Source organism: Megalobrama amblycephala, linkage group LG1 (genome assembly GCF_018812025.1).
Source record: "Megalobrama amblycephala isolate DHTTF-2021 linkage group LG1, ASM1881202v1, whole genome shotgun sequence".
Classification (NCBI taxonomy): domain Eukaryota; kingdom Metazoa; phylum Chordata; class Actinopteri; order Cypriniformes; family Xenocyprididae; genus Megalobrama; species Megalobrama amblycephala.
In genome coordinates, this window is record NC_063044.1 from 46,065,085 (window position 1) to 46,087,917 (window position 22,833).

The 22,833-nt window shown below is 36.5% G+C and overlaps 1 protein-coding gene across 28 annotated transcripts in view; it reads right to left on the bottom strand.

Moving 5' to 3' along the window:
* The window catches only part of LOC125271916 (SRC kinase signaling inhibitor 1-like), a 132,993-nt gene that overhangs the window by 22,993 nt on the left and 87,167 nt on the right, over positions 1-22,833 (bottom strand). For 20 of the 28 annotated variants that reach the window (XM_048196287.1, XM_048196487.1, XM_048196278.1 and 17 more), the window contains 6 exons: positions 18,061-18,256; positions 13,094-13,386; positions 6,979-7,790; positions 5,597-5,689; positions 2,307-2,434; positions 1,740-1,760 (listed from right to left, as the gene is read on the bottom strand). In XM_048196287.1, coding sequence (XP_048052244.1) covers positions 1,740-1,760; positions 2,307-2,434; positions 5,597-5,689; positions 6,979-7,790; positions 13,094-13,386; positions 18,061-18,256 — 1,543 coding nt within the window. The remainder of the gene's footprint in view (positions 1-1,739; positions 1,761-2,306; positions 2,435-5,596; positions 5,690-6,978; positions 7,791-13,093; positions 13,387-18,060; positions 18,257-22,833) is intronic. The other 8 variants (XM_048196414.1, XM_048196353.1, XM_048196320.1 and 5 more) reach the window with 6 other exon arrangements.

Here is a 22,833-nt window from a genome sequence, read left to right on the forward strand (position 1 = left end):
AGTAATAAACGATGGTAACTTTAACCACATTTAAATACATTTAAGTACATTAACAACATGCTAACGAAACATTTAGAAAGACAATTTACAAATATCACTAAAAATATCATGATATCATGGATCATGTCAGTTATTATTGCTCCATCTGCCATTTTTCGCTATTGTTCTTGCTTGCTTACCTAGTCTGATGATTCAGCTGTGCACATCCAGACGTTAATACTGGCTGCCCTTGTGTAATGCCTTGAACATGGGCTGGCATATGCAAATATTGGGGGCATACATATTAATGATCCCGACTGTTACGTAACAGTCGGTGTTATGTTGAGATTCGCCTGTTCTTCGGAGGTCTTTTAAAAAATGAGATTTATATAAGAAGGAGGAAACAATGGAGTTTGAGACTCACTGTATGTCATTTCCATCTACTGAACTCTTGTTATTCAACTATGCCAAGGTAAATTCAATATTTAATTCTAGGGCACCTTTAATTTGTGTTCTGAAGATGAATGAAGGCTTTATGGGTGTGAAACGACATGAGGGTGAGTAATAAATGACATAATTTTCATTTTTGGGTAACCTAACCATTTAATATGCATAAAGCAAACAGTGGTAAGATTTTTGTTTTTGAAAAAATTTTCTTCTACTCAGCAAGGTTGCATTTATTTGATCAAAAATGCAGTTTAAAATAATTGTTTTCTATTCAGTTGTGCTGATTAATATTTTTGTGGAAACTGTGATATTTATTTCCCACTTGAAGTTTGCATAATTTCAAATTGAGGGCAGGAAATAATTACAGCCGATTTTATTGATCATAATAAGCTTTGAATATCAATGGTTCAGTATAGTTTCTACATATTCTGTGTACTGAAGAAGAATTATAAAGCTTGCCAAAAAATATTTAGCTGGTTTACGAGCAAAGAATGATAAAATAAACAGATAAATACACAATTACACACCTAATGTGCATCCTTTGCTCTTTATTTTGCTTCATTAAAAAAAAAAGCTTTCTGTCTGAGTCTTTAAGTGAAAATAAAGAGAAAGAAACTGCCCAGCGAGACTGACTCTGACCAAAATCAACTTCATCATATCATAATTACGATTTCTTAAATTGTAAGAAGGAACTTCCCAGGAGGATTGAACACGGCATTATTTCCATCCCTGTCCTAACACACCCGGCTGTAATTTCAATCAAGTAAACCCCATGACCTTGACTAGCTGGATTGGGTGCATTTGATTAGGATTGAGGCTAAACTCTGCGGGAAGGAAGATCTCCAGAAACCAGATTGAGTGCTTTTGCTCTACACCCATCCTTCCCTGTGATTTCAGACAGAGATACACTAACCCGCACACACACAAAGCGTGTCGTCACCTCCAGGGCCCACTGAGGAACATGCTGTTAGTGAGGAATACAGAGATACCAGCACTCTCCAGTCAGTCGTTTTTAACAAAAGGGTACATGTACTGATTCCCCAAGATTCAGGAAATGAGAATACTGACACATCATCCTAACACTTCATTTTCAGTGTGCGAATGTGTCAAGTTTAGGAGTGAAAACAGACTGAGGGAGAGAAATATCTAGTGCAGGCAGGCCGTAGAGGAAAGATACCGTAAAACGCTACAGTGGGAACAGGCATTAAATAAGCAGAAGGATCACATTTTTGTAAAAACAGACACGCACACTACATACACCAGGAAAGACACGCCAATCCACATTAAACATGAGAGAGCAGAGACAAGGCTACCTTTCTTCTTCAGCCGGCCAGCTGTAACATACAGTAGAAGCTGTCAGCTTGTTCCAGTTTACTAAATAGGTGTAATGAAGTAAAGTAACAGAGTGCTGAATTGGACCTGTCGTGGATCAGATTCAAAGGGGGAGACTAGGACTCATGGGATACTCTCTCGATGGCCCTTTACTGAGTCAATTTAGACTCACCTCTCAAACCGTGGAGAATCTTCAAAGACAAATCTAGCAAATCAAAACTGGTGGCAGCCTTTGAAAGGCTGACCATTCAGAAGATGTTCTCTGAGGACCCCCATAACAGATTTGAGAAGGAGAACGAGAGGGAAAACCCCCCCAGAAAACCAAAGAAAAAAGTACTGAAGTCTATCCATGAAAACATTAAGGTTATTGTGACAAAGAAGAACAAAGTAGGGTCCTTCATTCTAGTGCACTCTGTTTGAGAATATCAGTATTTCAAACTTGGACCAGCCTGATCTACTAAGAACACAATATTAGACATATCAGACATTCGCTTGACAGCCTGCCTCATGACTGCTCTGGGCAACCATAGAGAAGAAGCTGGACTCACTTCCTGTGGCGGAGCCGTCGCTGGTGGATTCGGTCTTCTCGCTGGAAGAGAAAGGGAAGGGCCGTGAAAAGTCCGCCCCCTGGTCCGGAGGGCAGCCCGCCATCATGCAGAGACGCAGCAGGCCGCATCTGAGGATCATACAGCCATGATACTACCACTGTACTACAGCACCTGACTCTACACTGACGCTACACTACTCTAGCATGTACTGTACTACAGCAATACTACACTTGCCTTCTCTGTGCCTAATAATGGGTTATGCTACAATCTACTCTACTATCAAAGCACTGCAACTATGTCTTTCACTATTTCCACACTTCACAATTCCTCTGAGTAAAACAGCTTTATTTAAAGGTGCCATCGAACGTTTTCTTACAAGATGTAATATCAGTCTAAGGTGTCCCCTGAATGTGTCTGTGAAGTTTCAGCTCAAAATACCCCATAGATTTTTTTAAATACATTTTTTTAACTGCCTATTTTGGGGCATCATTAGAAATGCACCGATTCAGGCTGCGGCCCCTTTAAATGCTCACGCTCTCCGCCCCTGGAGCTCGCGCTTGCCTTAAACAGTGCATAAACAAAGTTCACACAGCTATTATAATCCTCAAAATGGATCTTTACAAAGTTTTTGTCATGCATGCTGTATGCATGCATCGGATCATGTGAGTATAGTATTTATTTGGATGTTTACATTTGATTCTGAATGAGTTTGAGGCTATGCTCCGTGGCTAAAACTAACATTACACACTGTTGGAGAGATTTATAAAGAATGAAGTTGTGTTTATGCATTATACAGACTGCAAGTGTTTAATAATGAAAATAACGACGGCTCTTGTCTCCATGAATACAGTTAGAAACGATGGTAACTTTAACCACATTTAACAGTACATTAGCAACATGCTAACGAAACATTTAGAAAGACAGTTTACAAATATCACTAAAAATATCATGATATCATGGATCATGTCAGTTATTAATGCTCCATCTGCCATTTTTCACTATTGTTCTTGCTTGCTTACCTAGTCTGATGATTCAGCTGTGCACAGATCCAGACGTTAATACTGGCTGCCCTTGTCTAATACTTTGAACATGGGCTGGCATATGCAAATATTGGGGGCGTACATATTAATGATCCCGACTGTTACGTAACAGTCGGTGTTATGTTGAGATTCGCCTGTTCTTCGGAGGTCTTTTAAACAAATGAGATTTACATAAGAAGGAGGAAACAATGGAGTTTGAGACTCACTGTATGTCATTTCCATGTACTGAACTCTTGTTATTAAACTATGCCAAGGTAAATTCAATTTTCCATTCGATGGCACCTTTAACCTATAGCACTATTAAAACACATTCACTACCATTCAAAAGTTTGGGTTACACTCTAATTTAAGGTGATGTAGTTACATTGTACTTACTCAATTAAGTACTGAGTAATATTAATTAACTACATACTCTTGCTATAGAGATATGCTTAGGGTTTGGTTTAGGGTTAGTTACTTACAATTATGCATAATTTACTGTTATTACTATAGTAAGTACATGTAGTAACGTGTAACTATATGTCACCTTAAAATAAAAGGTTACCAAAGTTTGTGGTCAGAAAGATTTTTTTAATAATTAAAAATTTTATTTGGCAAGGATGAATTAAATTGATCAAAAGTGTCAGTAAAGACATTTAGAATGGTACAAAAGTAAATTGTTATATTGATGTTTCTATTAATTAAAAAATCCTGAAAAAGCAGCACATCTGTTTTAAACATAATAATACGAAATGCTTCTTGAGCATCAAATTATTATATTAGAATGATTTCTGAAGGATCATGTGACACTGAAGACTGGAGTAATGATGCTGAAAATTCAGCTTTGATCACAGGAATAAATTACATTTTAATATATATTAAAATAGAAAACAGTTTTAAATTGTAATAATATTTCAATATTATTAATAATAATGTAATATATAACTGTTTTTACTGTATTTTTGATGAATATAAGAGACTTATTTCAAACACATTTAAAAGATCCCAAACTTTTGGACGGTACTGTATTAGAACTGAGCTATTCAACCCAATATAATACTGAGATTCATATTTAACTAGCTACCTTTATAATTCAAAACACTTCAACACTATGCTCCACCACAACTGGCTTTGACGATGTACAAGAATAAGCAATGAACTCTCACTTAACACTATCTTTAAGACCTATTCACACCAAGTGTCAATTATGAGCACAAATTTGATTCAAAGATTTGAAACAAAATCCTTCTAAACACCAAGTGAACAGATTTGCACTTTGATTATCTGATTAAAAAAAACGTCACTAAGCAACAGTATTTGCATCAGGCATAGTGTGAACAATTTCTATCCTAACTCTACCTAATATTAATTGAAGACCCTATTTACTGAATTTTCTCTTTATATAATGCATTTGTTTCTAAATGTCTACTCAACACTTTTACCTCAACACTCTCTTTTGGAGGTAATAATCTAAATAATATTCATTTCCTGACAAAATATTCCACATTTGGCGTGAATGACTTGACACATCGAATATGAATGACAATAAATGTCCAGCAACATTAAAGCACCGATACAAAGAGACTCATGGCGATCGCAGGACGAAAATACCACCAGCACACACAATTTCAATACAAGCACTTTACATTCAGCAAGTAAAGACATATTTGCAAGCTTTTGAAACATAAGAAAAGCCAATGGCTACATAGCAAACATGAGAAAGCAGGATATTACCGCATGAAAGCAAAATGGCACCATGCTAAGAACACTGAAAATGTGTTTAATGGTTGAATGCATTATGTAAACCGGTATTTTAGAGTTAAGTGCATTTCACACGGTACGCAGTCTTATGTACAGGTGTTTTCCATACATTCGAGAGGTAGTATGGAATGTGTTAGCATAACAATACTCAATGCTAGAGAGCAAAAACATGCTGCATCTCTGAATTACCATAAATACTGTATTTCATGTTGCATGTGATAATTAACTAAAAAAATAACCTTAAAATGTCACTTATTTCTCCATAAAAGCGATTTTTCCTGATAAAATAAGTTGAAGTGGGAACTCGCAGCTACTGTGTACCGTGTACAATGGCCTTCATGTGTCATATGTTTAATGTGATTGGTACATCAGAAGCCTGTCATGTCTGATGGTCTGTATGAGTGAGATGACTTTTATAGGTTGGATTTGTCAATGTAAGTGAGCATCTGATTGGCTCTGGTTCCATGTAAATGGATCATAGATGGCTCTATGGATGTAGTGATGTCTTACGTGCTGTCGCTGTCTGGTGCTCGGGTTAGGACGCTCTGAACCAGTCCAGTCAGACTGGCTATCTGCTTCTCCATTGCCTCCATACGATCCCTGCTAACAAGGCAGACAGACAATGGATAAGTGTACACTTTTTAAATATACATTTTCTAAGGTCCTGTAGGCAGGTTAGTAGATGTTCCATTACCTATCAGCAACATCACTCAGGGTGTCTCAATACATATTAAGTGCCATTACCCGAGTGCAGGTTTTGTTTTGCAGAGTAAAAACAGTTTAGCTGTTGGATGAATCTGTTTGGGAGGAGACTGAGTAAAAATAACCTAGTCTCTTTTTTAAATGTGCCACACAATCGCAGGACTTCTTTAGAAAAAGACAATGCCAAAAATAATGCATATGAGCCAAATAAGAAGGTCCACAGTAAAGATAAAGAGAACTATTTACAAAAAAAAACCTTTTTTGAAATGTACTTTGTGCATTCATGTTGGTTTCATATTGATTTTGAAAAAAAAAAAAAAAAAAAAAAACATTTTCAACAAAAGTTGCAATTTAATTACTTTAAAAAAGTTGTGTTGTAACCATGTGACATTTTACAGCCTAAACTAACCTTTTAATAAACATATTTTAAGAGACTTACTGACCTTGACACACATTGATGAGGGTCTGCAGGGGTCCCCTCTATGATACCACTTCTTGTTTTTTGCGCCAATTTTTTGATTTCTTTTAATATTAGTAGGCAGTGAAGCCGTTTTGATAAAATATATTATTTCTAGGAAAAAGTTATGAATGTTTATGCATTCCTACAACATAGTTCAAAAGTTTGGGGTCAGTAAACCTTTTTTTTTTTTTTTTTAAGAAATTAATACTTTGATTAATCAAGGATGCATAAAACGGATTAACAGAAACAGTAAAGGCATTTATAATGTTACAAAAGATTTGTTCCCAGAATTTTATAATGATTTCTGAAGGATCATTTGACACTGAAGACGGGAGTAATGGCTGCTGAAAATTCAACTTTAGTGACCAAAAGTGATGCATGAGGGGATATTTGTTTTTAATGACCCTACAAGTTTGATTAAACCATTAAAATATGGGGAAAATATTTTAAATATGAGCCTTGAGCAGCATAAGAGAATTCTTTCAGAATTCTTTCTTTTAAAAAAATCTCACCACCACCAAACTTTTGAACAGTAGTGTGCTTAAGGATATTTGTGTCTGGCATTTGCAATGATAAATTCTGCATATTAATTTGTTCAGAGTGTGTAGACTGATGTACATTTCTTGTCAATGAAACATGTGTCTGTCAAAGAAAAAGTACATAAATATCCTCTCAAATTCACAGCTACCCCGTACCACATACATGGACATACACTATTGCCAGTGCTCACCGTGTATCCGTCTCGCCCCCAGACAATGGCGAACCAAATCCAGGCCCCTTACTACCATCTCCTAGGGGTTCAGAACTGGAGCTGGGTCTGGACTTCGGACTCTCCACAAACACAGAAGAGGAAGCGGAGTCCTTGCGGAAGGTCGTTCTCACAGGTGACCCTCGGCTTGGAGACCCGGTGAACGAATCCCTGTCACGCAGCTGCACGTCTGGAATCTTCTGTGGAGAGGAGGGCGGCAGACGAAAGCCCATGCCAAGCGTGGAGCTGCCATATGTATCGGAGTATAGAGAACCTCCGGGTTTATACAGGCTGTCCTCTAGGTCGCTTTGCAGCGCTGCGGCCGAGTATGTACTGAGAGAGCGCACCGAACCTCTGCGGTACAGCCCTCCTGACACAGGGAAGCCGAAGGGGTCAGCGATGGTGGCCAGGGACTGAGTAGAAGCGATACTAAGTCGACCCTCATGCATCAAGCTGTAGGGATCAGCATAAAGACCTTCGTTCTTCAGGAGGACCATGTTTTTGCCAGACATCTCCTCGTCAGGTTTGACATCACGGCGCTCCAGGATGGCTGAGGAGGACGGGGTTAGGCCCTGAGCCTGTCCGTGAGAGGGCGAAGGGTGGTGGGAGTGGGATGGATGCTGGGGGCCCTGGGGGTGAGGGTGACCTGGACCAGCGAAAGAGGGGGGACGACCTCCGCTGTAGGAGAGACGGGATCGGGAAGGGGAGCCGGAGGAGGGTGAGGCAGTGGAGGAAGGAAGAGTGTTGAGGCGACGGGTAGGTGACGAGTCCCTGGATGTGTAAACCATCTCTCTCTAAAACAAGACAGATAGAATAAATAATAGCATTTTATGAATACATCACTCTGAGCGACTTTATACGAATCCAAGTTCTAGGAGATTTAAAGGACTGAATACATGAACATAGAAATGATAAAGGGAAGTCATTCCGTTTGCGTTCATAACATTTTAAAAGACATTATGAAAAGGAAGTAACATCATTTGTGTTTTCAGAGGAGCCAAGTTCATGAATTGTTCATAAAGTTTTACTCTGATTTAATATTTAGAATTTGTTTGAGATTTGTCAAGCACAACATGCTTATTTTACTTTTCCTAAACGTGTTTGTTTTGTACCATTTATAAGAGCAGAATAATTCAACATATTAATTTGTATCTATTTACATTCAGATGGCACAATACAATTCATTGGCACTTATGGACATTATTTGTTGCATATAATGTTTAAAATCCTATAGACATTTACTGCAAAAACCACCTTTAAAAATTGCAAAAGGCATTGGTTTCATAGATTTACTCTGCTACACTCATAGTTAGAAGTGCTAAGTGGATATGTGACAAAAATCATTCAAATGCGAAAATGTGGTGCTGACAAATCAAACATCTCGAAGCAAGAGCAATCCTCTGAGGCTTAACACAAAACCAAGAGCAGAGTTCTAGACTCATTGCCCCATTCTCTACTTCTCTCTCACTTTCCTTTCACTGGCCTGTAATTCAACTCCGGAGAGCTCTATTCACCCTATTCACTCCTTTCACCCAGCCTAGCTAAAGCTACTGGCATAACATTGGATTACATGACACTGTATTCAGATTTCACCAGCACTTCTGAGTGAGCGCATATAATATACTAAGCTACAATGAGCAGAAGAAGAGCTTTTAAACTCTCCATTCACAAACACCAGGAAACCCACACTCATCTATTAGATCCTTTTTTTCTGCCTGGTTGCATCTCAGTATCTTTCACTCTCTTTTCACCTCTCCTTTCTAATCTTGCATATCATTTCATAACTTGTACTGTATATCTGCTTTTCAGTTCACTTGCATTTAGACCACAGCTTGTTTTGTTTTATCTTAAGGCACTCATCCATCTTTTCTTTATATACTTTGCTTCTTTTTCCCTCTTCTCATCTCTGTTCCCTTTTGTTCTCCTACTCTGAGAGTAGTCAAAACTTACTGAAGCATTACAGGGATATAGCTTGTTAGCCTGCATGCACAGGCACATTCAAGTAAATGCAAGGACACACTCCAGGGAGCAGTTGACATGTTCTGTCCAGAGTTCTGCTGATGACATAGAAATGGGTTTTATACACACACACACACACACACACACACACACACACACACACACACACACACACACACACACACACGAAGGGCTGTAGAGTTTCAATTCGAGAGGTAATTTGAATAAATTCAAAGTAGTCAAAAGGCACAATGAACTTGTTACTGCTGGTTGCCACTTTGGAATGGCTTTTATTTTAATTAATTAAAAAAGGTTAAACTTTATTTTAAGGTGGACTTGTTACAGTGTAATTATACAATTAAGTACTGAGTAATAATAATTAACTACATGTATTTACTATATAATTAGGGTTAGGGTTAAAGGGTTAGTTCCCCCAAAAATGTAATTTCTGTCATTAATTACTCACCCTTCGTTTGTCTTCGAAACACAAATTAAGATATTGTTGATGAAATCCGAGGGTATCTGATCCACACATAGGCAGCAACGACATTGCACCTTTTGTGATCCAGAAAGGTTCTAAAGACATCGTTAAAACTGTCGACGTGACTACAGTGGTTCAACCTTAATATTATGAAGCGACGAGAATATTTTTTGTGTGCAAAAACAAAACAAAAATAATGACTTTAAATCAACAAATTCATCTGTCCCCATCATACTGCTACGCTATTTTCGTTGCAGAGCTTCAGTGTTTATGTCTGAACGGCGACACAGTATAGAGGGTATGCACGTGACGTCACCGTCGATCGTTACGACTGCGGTTACGCCCACTGAGTGGCACAAACACTGAGCGGCAGCATTGGTTTTCAGAGTGAATGCCGCGCAAAACACACAAAACACTTCCAAAACGGAAAAGAGCTTTGTGATTGACTCTACAGATAGCTTTGACACAAAACCTGAGGCATGCTGAAAAAAGAAGCAAATGGATTGCTGCAATTCACAGAAACAACTCGACTCCAGGCAGAGAAACATGGATTTGCAGTTATCATTTTGTGTCAAATTGTTGGATTTTGAGGTAAAATCATCCGTATATATTGTATTGTTATATATTATGTTGACAAATCATCAATTAAATATTTTCCATCTTATATTCTGCATAATTGTGTGTTTTAAAATAAACACTGACAAAAACTATACTTTAAAACTATACAAGTTTTAGGGCTGGTCAATATGACAATATAACATTGATATAAGTGATTACGCGGATTTAAACCTACCTACATTGTAGTTATATAAAATATTCACAGGCAGATTTGCTTTATGTATTTCCCCGGCGTCGAAATCAGGCACATATAAATGTCAGGAAACACGACTCCTGGCTGCATGTCAATATCCATGGATTAGGTATTTGACAAGTTGCAAGAAACACTTTCGAGCCCAACCTTTGGTGTAATTCATTAGTTTTACTCGCATTTTCTCAGTTTTCCCTATTAAATCCAGACACGCAGCAGGTCCTTTTGCCACTCAGTCCAGCTGAGGGAGCGTGCTTTCGGCGGGAAAGTGACGTCGATGCATACCCTCTATTGTCCATCTCCTGCATCAGCATCACACTCATGCGTCATGCTGCTCACGTGACCAGAGCCGGTCAATACTGTGCTGCCGTTCTGACGTAAACACTGAAGCTCTGCAACGAAAATAGCGTAGCAGTATGACAGGGGACAGACAAATTTGTTGAACAAAGTCTTTTTTTTTTTTTTTTTTTTTGCGCACAAAAACTATTCTCATCGCTTCATAATATTAAGGTTGAACCACTGCAGTCACGTCGACGGTTTTAACGATGTCTTTAGTACCTTTCTGGATCAGAGACCCTCGGATTTCATCAACAATATCTTAATTTGTGTTCCGAAGACAAATGAAGGTCTTACGGGTTTGGGATGACATGAGTGTGAGTACTTAATGACAGAAATTTCATTTTTGGGTGAACTAACCCTTCAAGGTTTGGTTTAGGGTTAATTGCATGTAACTATGCATAAATGGTTGTTATTACTATAGTAACTACATGTAAAAGGTGTAACGGACACTAAAATAAAGTGTTACCCAAAAAATAAAAGCAGCAAACTAACCTAAAAAAAACTATAGTGCTGCATCCCAATTCACATACTATCCGTCCTAAATAGTATTCGAAAAAAGAATTAGTATGTCCCAAATCGTAGTATGTTGAAATGAGTATTCCAAAGATACCCGGATGGTCTACTTGTTCCCGGTTAGAATTCGAAGTGCAGATCCGTGCAAACTTCTAACGGCTAATATTGCCCATAACACATTGCGCTGTGGACGAGGATTCGATTAGAACTACAAATACGAATAAAAAGTAAAAAAAAAACACAAACATGACGGATGTGCGAGACCGACGGTTAAACAGACAAACAGCGGGGCTTGAATGTTTAATAATCAGTATAACCTGACGAAAAGATATTTATTAAATGTTATCCACATTATATTTCATTTGCAACAGCATTGTGAACTTTTATAACAATGCGTTTGGTCATTAACTTTTAAATGCATCATTATGCAAAGATGAGGAGAGTTCTCCGCATGAAAGACCCATGACTGGCAAATAAACGTGCGACTACATTTCTCTCCGAAACGGTAGGAAATTAAATTTAATTGAATGTTGAGGATTTTATCTGTGACAAGATGATTGACAGGACAGTTTAAACAGTTACAGGTTGCTTAACTAAGCGACAGAACGTCCGTTAAAGACCCAATTATGACGAGGTAGTATGTCCCAAAGATTGCATACTCTTCTGCTACACACTCAAAGGTATGTACTTTTTCTTTACAAAAACAGTACATACTTTTAGGACGTAGTATAAGTAGGCGAATTGGGACGCAGCATAGGTGTGTCCCAATTCGCATAGTTATGCACTATTCTATGAGGTTTTTAAGTATAAATAGTGCGAATAGTGCATTCACACTGAAAATTCCAAAAAGAAAAAGTACACTTTAAATACCCGGATGATGCACTAAATTAACACTCAAAAATTAAGTGTGGAATGTTGGACACTTCATGCACTCATCTGTCGCACACTACATGGATGAGTACATAGTGTATAGTGCGTCATTTGGAACACAACTTATGGGCTTTCAAACTGGGATCCTAGGGTTTTAGAAGGTCTGCAGAACATTTGAAACAAACAAACAAATAATCCTATTTTAGGACTAAAAAAGTAAACATATTTACTTAAAATATTACATGTTGCATTTAATAATTTTAACACACTGTAATTTAGCCTATATTATTTCTGTTTAATCAGAATTACTTTATCCTACAGACAGACGACTTATATGAAAACATAGTAATAATTTTCCATATAATATTTTCATTATTTATTATTTAAAAATTTGTAAAATAAATGTAAAAAACGTAAACTTTTAAAAAATAAAAACATACAGAAACTTTATAATATTCTACTTTCCCAATCCTCATAACATATGTAAAAAAGAGAATTAAAAAACAAAGAACAGAATAAACAGACTCAGATATGACTGTGCACACATACCCCCCAAAAAAGGAAATGAGCAGAAACATTTGCATACATTAACTCATGTCTAATGTTAGCTGAGAGTTAGCTTGACACTCTCAGAGGGTATGAAATGGTAAAGACGACTCGCACCAGAGAAGTAAAAACGAACATTTGATCAACAGAGTGACGCAACATGATTGCATTTCAAAGTCAACCCACATCAAACTCCTGTGGTAGCACAGCGAGCTCACAAAGTGAAACGAACTCCCAAGTGATATGCCAAAAACTGCATAATTTAAAAACCTCCGAGTTCAAGAACATCCAAATCTGAAAGACGTCGCTCAATGGATCAAACAACGGGTACCTCCCTTTAAAATATTTAACACGCAAAGAGGACCGTGACGTTGATGTGAAGGTTAGATTTGCCTCTGATCTCGCCACATACTGGGATCTACATCCATAGATCACCTTGTGATTTCTTATTTTGACTTGGAAAAGAAAACATTCTTTAAATATGGATCATGCTCTGTGCCTTATTTTACCCATAAGCCCATGCTGGGACAATGTAAGATGGCAAACAAACTGAATCATTGAATGCGGTAGAAATATCTCACCCTGAGGTCTCCGTTGGCCAGATGTGCCGCAGGATAGGAGGCATAGATGGGCTCTTTGCGATAGATTTTAATGATGCTGCGGTCCTGTATGTCTCTCACGTCCTCCAGCTCGTAGAAGACGTTTCTGGCTTCATCTTTGATCAAGATGGCCGTGTTAGGGGACTTCAGCATTCCAGCTGTCAGCTTCTGAGGGAACATGTGCACGATGAGCGCGTGCAATGTCTCCAAACTGTTGAGCTCATGAGTGATATGAACACGCCTGGTCTCATCTCCGAACTGCAGGAAGAGGACTCCTTAGGAGAGAGAGAGAGAGAGAGAGAGAGAGAGAGAGAGAGTTAAGAAGAAAGTCAGCAAAGAACACCAGGATTATGAGTATGTATTTGAATTGCATATAAAATCTTCATCCATTTGAATTACACTGTTTTGGCATAAACCAGGGGTAGGCAAGTTCGGTCCTAGAGAGCCGCTGTCCTGCAGAGTTTAGCTCCAACCCTGAAAAAAAAAAACCTTCAGCTGCCTATAGCCTTAGTAATCCTTAAGAGCTTGAATAGCTTGTTCAGGTGTGTTTGATTAAGGTTGGAGCTATACTCAGCAGGACAGCGGCTCTCTAGGACCGAACTTGCCTACCCCTGGCATAAACTAACAAACTTGATGTGATGCATATTTGTAAGTCATGCAAAAATGAAACCGGTAAGATTTCTTTAAAGGTGCCCTAGATTCAAAAATTGAATTTACCTTGGCATAGTTGAATAACAGGAGTTCAGTACATGGAAAAGACATACAGTGAGTCTCAAACCCCATTGTTTCCTCCTTCTTATATAAATCTCATTTGTTTAAACGACCTTCGAAGAACAGGCAAATCTCAACATAACACCAACTGTTACGTAACAGTTGGGGTGTACGCCCCAATATTTGCATATGCCAGCCCATGTTCAAGGGATTACACAAGCCAGTATTAACGTCTGGATCTGCACACAGCCGAATCATCAGACTAGGTAAGCAAGAACAACAGCGAAAAATGGCAGATGGAGCAATAATAACTGACATGATCCATGATATCATGATATTTTTAGTGATATTTGTAAACTGTCTTTCTAAATGTTTCGTTAGCATGTTTCTAATGTACTGTTAAATGAGGTTAAAGTTACCATCGTTTCTTACTGAATTCACGGAGACAAGAGCCGTCGCTATTTTCATTATTAAACACTTGCAGTCTGTATAATTCATAAACACAACTTCATTCTTTATAAATCTCTCCAACAGTGTAGCATTAGCCGTTAGCCACGGAGGACAGCCTCAAATTCACTCAGAATAAAACTTTAACATCAAAATAAATACTATACTCACATAATTCGAAGCATGCATACAGCATGCATGATGAACATCTTGTAAAGATCCATTTGAGGGTTATATTAGCTGTGTGAACTTTGTAAATGCGCTGTAATATAGTCGACAGCTCGTGTGGCAGGGAGCACGCGATTTAAGGGGGCGGCGCCGAGTGTAAATCAGTGCATTGTTAATGATGCCCTAAAATAGGCAGTTAAAAAAATTAATTAAAAAAAATCTATGGGGTATTTTGAGCTGAAACTTCACAGACACATTTAGGGGACACCATAGACTTATATTACATCTTGTGAAAAAGCATTCTTGGGCACCTTTAACCGTACTAATAAACTGAATGTTTTAAATACACAGTAACCAGGCTTATAGTTATCATCAATAAATTCAATTTGTCAGAATCATACATATTTCAATATGGCTTGTTGCACAACTAACCATATTTTAACCATGTTTATACTGAATAAATGTAATTGTTTCCACAATGATGGAACATGTATGCTGATTCTAAATAATGCATTTTGAAAATATGTTTATTTAAATAGATTCAAATAGTTCATATTAAGCTATGCCATGATTTTTGAGTGGAGAAATCATACCTGTTTCATTCAACTTTGACTGACAAATATCAAGTGTGACAAGCATCAAATTAAGTTTATTAGTTTATGTTAAAACTGAGTTAAAACATCCAAATGGATAGACATTTTATATGCAATTCAAATACTAGGCTTAAAGGTGCCCTAGAACTTCTTTTTAAAAGATGTAATATAAGTCTAAGGTGTCCCCTGAATGTGTCTGTGAAGTTTCAGCTCAAAATACCCCATCGTTTTTTTTTAATTAATTTTTTTAACTGCCTATTTTGGGGCATCATTAACTATGCACCGATATATAGGCTGCGGCCCCTTTAAATCTCGTGCTCCCCCTCCCCCGGAGTTCGCGCTTGCCTTAAACAGCATAAACACAGTTTACACAGCTAATATAACCCTCAAAATGGATCTTTACAAGATGTTCGTCATGCATGCTGCTTGCATACATCAGATCGTGTGAGTACAGTATTTATTTGGATGTTTACATTTGATTCTGAATGAGTTTGAGGCTATGCTCCATGGCTAAAGCTAACATTACACACTGTTGGAGAGATTTATAAAGAATGAAGTTGTGTTTATGAATTATACAGACTGCAAGTGTTTAATAATGAAAATAGCGACGGCTCTCTTGTCTCCGTGAATACAGTAATAAACGATGGTAACTTTAACCACATTTAAAAGTACATTAGCAACATGCTAACGAAACATTTAGAAAGACAATTTACAAATATCACTAAAAATATCATGTTATCATGGATCATGTAAGTTATTATTGCTCCATCTGCCATTTTTCACTATTGTTCTTGCTTGCTTACCTAGTCTGATGATTCAGCTGTGCACATCCAGATGTTCTGCCCTTGTCTAATGGCTTGAACATGGGCTGGCATATGCAAATATTGGGGGCGTACATATTAATGATCCCGACTGTTACGTAACAGTTGGTGTTATGTTGAGATTCGCTGTTCTTCGGAGGTCTTTTAAACAAATGAGATTTATATAAGAAGGAGGAAACAATGGAGTTTGAGACTCAGTGTATGTCATTTCCATGTACTGAACTCTTGTTATTCAACTATGCCAATATAAATTCAATATTTAATTCTAGGGCACCTTTAAATATTTTTTGAGTGCTCTAAACTGCTGTGTGAGAGAGTGATGGTCAGATTTTGAGAGGAATGTCGGCGACAGCAAGTCTCATGTTTACGGCTGCTGAACTCCTCCTGTAGACTTTTTGTCATCAGTTTCTGTCAGTTTATCTCGCCACACTTCACCTAATGGGGCAGCAGGCGATTCTAAACTTCCTGCTGATGGGACAATAATCTCTCTGTGGGGAACAGCTCAAACTGAATCACTTTCAGCTTATATTGTGCCCTTGCCGATGTGAAATGAAAGTTCACCACTAGGAGATACTTCACACCATGGAAACTAAAGCTAAAAACAAAGTGTTGAAGGTCAGTTTATGTGAATGCATTGTACTGCTGTAATTAACACACTGCTATTAACTATCAAAAAGTAGAAACATTTCACACTATCTAATTGCAGAACAGAGAAATGTCATCTTCAGTCGAAAGCAAATAAGTACTGTGGGGCTGATTCGTTTACATGAATCATCTAAACAAAGTGATTAAATCGAATGAATCAGAATTTCCATCGCTACAAATGAAAAACAGGAGTTAATCGTTGTGTCATGTCACTCGACTGTAAAGCTGCAACCACAATACAATGTGACATTAAAAAAGGTGATGTACCACTTTGTCTCATTATTATTACAAGGCTTGTTATTTAAAATGCTACAGTATTTTTTTTGCTGAACTTAGAAAACACTTTAATCATTACTTTTAGCTAGTTACTCCCCAACAGGGTTAATGATTGAAATACTATGGTCTACAATCTTTCATTTATCCCACACATATTTCCTGAGGTTAATTGTGTTGATGTTTCATTCATTCTAACTTGCAAAAACTGTTCGTGTAACTTTGAGTTATTTAAAAGGAAATGAATACATAATTGTCTACTAAACATCCAAGTACATTTCTGCATAACCTTTGGGTTAATGTTCACATTTTAACAAAGCTTCTTGCTTCTCACTTGCACCCTGAAATGGTTTTAAAATAGTTTCTGGAAAGGCTAAAAGGGTTTTCTGTGATTTATATTTGTTATACAGTAACAGAAAAGTCTTATAAACACCAATTTAGTTACAGCAAGTTGTACAGTGGATTGGATGAATGAAAGGCACTAAGTGAAGTTACTTATTATTTAGGGGCTTTGTATGTCATTACATTACAGAATTATTTCACAAATAAAATTATGAAATATTATTGCAATTTAAAATAACTTTTCTATGTGAATATATTTAAAAAAAAAGTTTATTTCTGTGAGGGCAAAGCTGAATTTTCAGCATCATTACTCCAGGCTTCAGTGTCACATGATCCTTCAGAAATCATTCTGATATGATGATTTGCTGCTCAAGAAACATTTATTATTATTATTATTGTGTTAAAAAAAGTTTTTGCTTAATATTTTTGTGGATTCTGTGATACAGTTTTACATTACAGTACATACACATATTTAAGGTCACTTTTGATCAATTTAGCATGCTTGCCAAATAAAAAGTATTAATTTCTTTAGTATTAAAAAAAAAAAATACTGAACTTACTGAATACTTTGGTGGAAACCAGGATGTATCTTTTCAATATTCTTTTATAAATAGAATATAAATTTCAAAAGAACAGCATTTATTTCAAATACAAATCTTTTGTAACATTCTAAAATCTTTACTGACACTTTTGACCAGTTTAATGCAACTTTGCTTAATAAACATTAATTTCTTTCAAACAAAAAAATCGTACTTTTGAAAGATAGTGTAGGTCGGACTCACATCTGCATAACCATTGGAGAACCTGCTAGCTGTGACAGCGCCACAGCACTGTCACTAGTAAAGTTGTTAACTTATTCTTGTGTGTATGTGGGCATTGAGTTTTAGGTAAAGGGGGTAATTTACTGTGAATGGTTGATTGATACTCAGATGAAGTGTGTGTATGTTACCTGGAGAGCGTAGTTTATTCTGGCTTGCAGAGCGGGAGAGGGGGAGGCTCTGACGGAAACGGTTCATGCGGTTGAAGCCCAGCGGCATGTCGGCCTCAGACATTGTCTCCAGAGACTCAGCAGATGCGAAGGACAGTTTAGATGCCTGGTCTGCCAAACCTGACTGAGTGGATTGGGAGTGACGTGGACTACGACTCTAAATGACACAGAAAGAGAGAGAGAGAGATTTTCAGCATTTTAAATGGCATGATGTAAAAGACAGACATTACTTACTCACAAGGAGAAACCAAGAGCAAATTCCTCCAACCAGAGTAAATTGCAACTAAATGTGCCAAGTCTCACAAAACATAACATCACTGCTCCAAGGTGAGAAAACAAAGCAGATAATGTGCACCTGATTCTGTGTGTGTATAATGATGGGAAAAACAGTAATGCATCGATAGGAAAATCACTCACAGGACAAACTAACCTCTGTGGATATATCTCAACAAACAGACTGAGACGCTAACAATTACACAGAACAAACCTGTCTGCCACACTATAGCATATACGTTAAGTCTAAATCGCACACCTGTTGATTTCTTGTTAGATGTTTCAGTATCATTGTTGTGGTTGTTTTGAAGTATTTAATGAAGAGGGTTCAAACAACCGAATCGTGGTGTGTTTCACAAGCTCAGAGACACCTGTAATGAGCTCCCAGGGTGCACCGGGGAAAGGCTGGCAAGCTGGTTTTCAGAGCAAGACACATTCACATCACTATACATCAGATCAATTCTCCACTGTGTTGTGAAAAAAACACTTTCTTAATCAGTATTTTTGTCTCGTTTTCCAGTAAAAAACAGCCAAACTTCTTTAAAACAAGATACATTTACTTGATAAACACATTTGTGTAGCATATTTTATTTTCAGAGAATAAACACTACCATTCAAAAGTATGGGTCGGTAAGATTTTAAAGTTTTAAAGTTTTTGAAAGAAGACTCAGTAGCGGAGCCAGATGGTGGCACTGGACACCCCTGGATGACAGCACCACACGTTGTTAATGTATATTAAAATTTTGAATATTAAGAGAATATTAATGTTAGTTGCATAGATACCGAAGATTAAGAATAAAGTTGGTCGCACCCTGTACGAGAAGCGCAGAGCTGTTCAAACCACAGAGCGCCTCTCAAACAGTTTTCCATTAAATTACCTTATATTTGTCCCAAATCAATGTTTTAATGCAGCCTACATAATGACTCAACCTTAGGCTGGAAAAGTGTATAGACATTTTTTCCCCCAATAATATATTTGTCTTTCTGCGGACTGAATAAAGTTTATGCTTATAGAGAGATATAATAATATGGATTGCACTTTCTCTCTCCGTTTGCACTGTTTTTACAGCAAAACTCATCGACGGCACTTTTTTTCATTCTTGAAGTAAACTTGGTAACAGTTTACAATAAGGTTCATTAGTTAACATTAGTTAACTACTTTAGTTAACATGAACTAATAATGAACTGCACTTATACAGCATTTATTAATCTTTGTTAATGTTAATTTCAACATTTACTAATACATTATTAAAATCTTGTTAACATTAGTTAATGTACTGTGAACTAACATGAACAATGAACAACTGTAAACTCTAACTCTCAATATACTTAATTGGTTTGAGTAGGACAAACTTAAATCGAACAAATTAGTGCAGTTAAATTAACTGCTATGAGTATTTAGAACTTTCTGTTTCTTTTGAGTTCACAGCACTGACATATTTCAAGTAAAATGAACTATTTCATTATTTTGAGTTGTATGAATTCATTTCTTTTAATTTAGACTAACTTAAGTTTAACTGAAACTGGGCTGGGATTTTTATTTCCCAGCATGCTTTGCCCAAGGCACTCGAAAGGGAGAATTAAGTTTAAATTAAGTGTTATATAATGTTTTTTGGGGGGGGGGGTTGTGCAAGATTAATGGTAAGGGAGATTTAGCAGTGATTAATGTTTTGTTATGCTAATTTAAAAAGAGTTTCGGTTAATGTGAGTTTTTAGAGAGTTACCATCATGGTGACAAGTGGCGCATGCTGCTTGGTTTGAGAGCAGGTTTTAAGTTGCTATACTCATTCAGTAAGTGCTTTACCATACTATTGTTAACATTTGAGCAAATTACCAAGTCAGCATTTTTTAAATTTTCTTATTAGGGTTTACAGTGAAGTAAATAACTCGATTTGCAATAACTCAAAATAAAAGTTAATTAACTAAATATTTTTTGTTAATTGCTATCAAAATATATGAGTTAGCTATCTCAGTTAGGAGCAATTAACATGCATGAGTACTACAAACTCAAAACTTGATAGTTCTGCTTACTTAAAATTGGGAACATCATAACTCACAAAATTTGATGTAACTGATTACCTCAATTTTTTTGAGTTAGCCTAACTTATTCGGGTTTACAGTGTATTTTCATTAACTAAAGTTAACAAAGATTAGTAAATACAGTAACAAATGTATTGCTCATGGTAAGCTCATGGTGACAGTACATTACAAGTTTAAGGTTTAGATTTCCTGAACAATTTTTTACAAACATCACTTTGTAAATTAACATTAGATCTTTTGCTAATAAACTAATTAAGCTAAAGCTAATAAACTTATTGGCAAAAATATGTTCTTGTTTTTAGCATAAATCGAACAATATTTAGAAAGGTTTAAGCTTATAACAGATAACTTGTGTTGTTTACACAGGGCACAAGCTCTTTCACACACACACACACACACACACACACACAAATGCTGAGGCACAGCCGTGGTGTGGTCGTCCCCTTTCAGATGGTGTCTGAGTGCAAAGGGCTGGAACTGAGCTGATAGATGACCCCCCAGTGTAACTATAATGGGGTCATTTGTCCACAGTGAGCAGTCCGGGTGCTACACATACACAGACGCACATACAAACATCTACAAAATAAGAGGATGTTTATCTACACAAAGACACACACTGCCAAATCTGCCATAGCTATTGTACGCTAAATGCTATAAATAGCGCTAACACGTACCTGCTATCAGGTTTGACTGCACTGTATATGATGAATTTTGTAAAGAGAATCCCTGCAAGATCAAAATAAAAGTTTTTTTGCAGAAATAAATTTGAAATAAGGGCAAAGATGGGTAAATATAGAGCAGAGGCAAATGAATGATGGGGCAGATTGCTGCAGGTATAAGAGCACAAACAGACCTAAAGGTGTAAACTGCTGATAATTAGCATACAGATTAAATACATTTGAGTATTTTTTTTTTCCACCACGTTGCTCTAAACAAACTATGAGTGAAAACACCCTCAAGACCATCCATGTAATCAAGATCTCGGCTCTCTCTCAGGCTCTAATGCACTTTCAAATGGCTTTTTGTCAAATGCAATAAACACACAAGCTCTCACTTTCGTTTGAAATTTGTATCTGCGTCAATAAACATGTCAGCTTGTGTGTCATATTACCTTCCTAAAGTGCTGTATTTTCTGAATTAAACAGAATCAGGAATCCCTGTAGGATTCTCTGCAATAAATCTCCACCTTCATCGCAGACACAAACACTTCTTTTGTGTTCCAACAGCAGGAAGGAGGACAACCTCATGCCAAAATACATCTGACTACAAAATGAAATCAACGAAACAGAATCTGACAGGACTGTAGTGTGAACTGCATACGATTATGGTAAATACACACACACACCTAAGAAATCCACTACAACAACAGAAGATGTGATACTGAATGCAACATGAGGGAGTACAAATCTGAGAATGAAAACATGTATATGAAATCACTTAGATATTTGCTCATTTACTATAAATGTATAGTGAGTACCACACATTCTTTAGTTGTTCAGAGAGACATGCATAGAGGAACATTTTAATATAAAAATATTACTCTTAGTTCAGGGGACGTAATCAAATTCTCAGCTTATGTTTAATTCACTAGTTCACTTGTTTTATAATCCTAAAGAGTGACAGTGGTAAACAGATTTGGCTTGCTGGCTTATATTATATTATATTATATTATATTATATTATATTATATTATATTATATTATATTATATTATATTATATTATATTATATTATATTATATTATATTATATTATATTATATTATATTATATTATATTATATTATATTATATTATATTGACAAAACAAATGTGGAATAGGTTGGTAAAAGTATGCTTTTTGTCATCGGAATGAGGTAAGCAGACTGGTATTATTGTAATATTGCTGACAGGATTAGATGAACAAAATTAACTTCCAAAAATGTACTATAAGTACTATAATGATTTTTATCCTAAAATTCCTTAGGAGAAATTAAAATACACAAATGAGATAATTGCTGAAATACAGTAGAAGCATAGTGTAGTAAAATGAACATGGCTATCATAGCCCATATCAAGTATTTGATGCAAATATGAGTTCATATTGAAATCATTTCATATTGATTCATACTGAAACCCTAACCCTTTCATGAGAAAAAATCTGAGAAAAATATTAAAAAATTGAAATCTGAGAAATATGGGCACTCCAGCAAAAGTGTCCATTAGTTCTCCATTTAATTTCATTGCCGTCTAGGAGTAACAATTAAGATATTGCAGAACCCTCTTTTGTGTGTGTGAAAAAAGAAAGAAAAAAGAGAGGCATATTTTCTTTTCCATACTTGAAAAAAGTGTGTCTATTGCAGATAAGTAGATGGGAGATATAGTATAATATAATGCATAATGTGCACAATTTTATTAAAATAACGCTATTACCTATTACAAAGAGA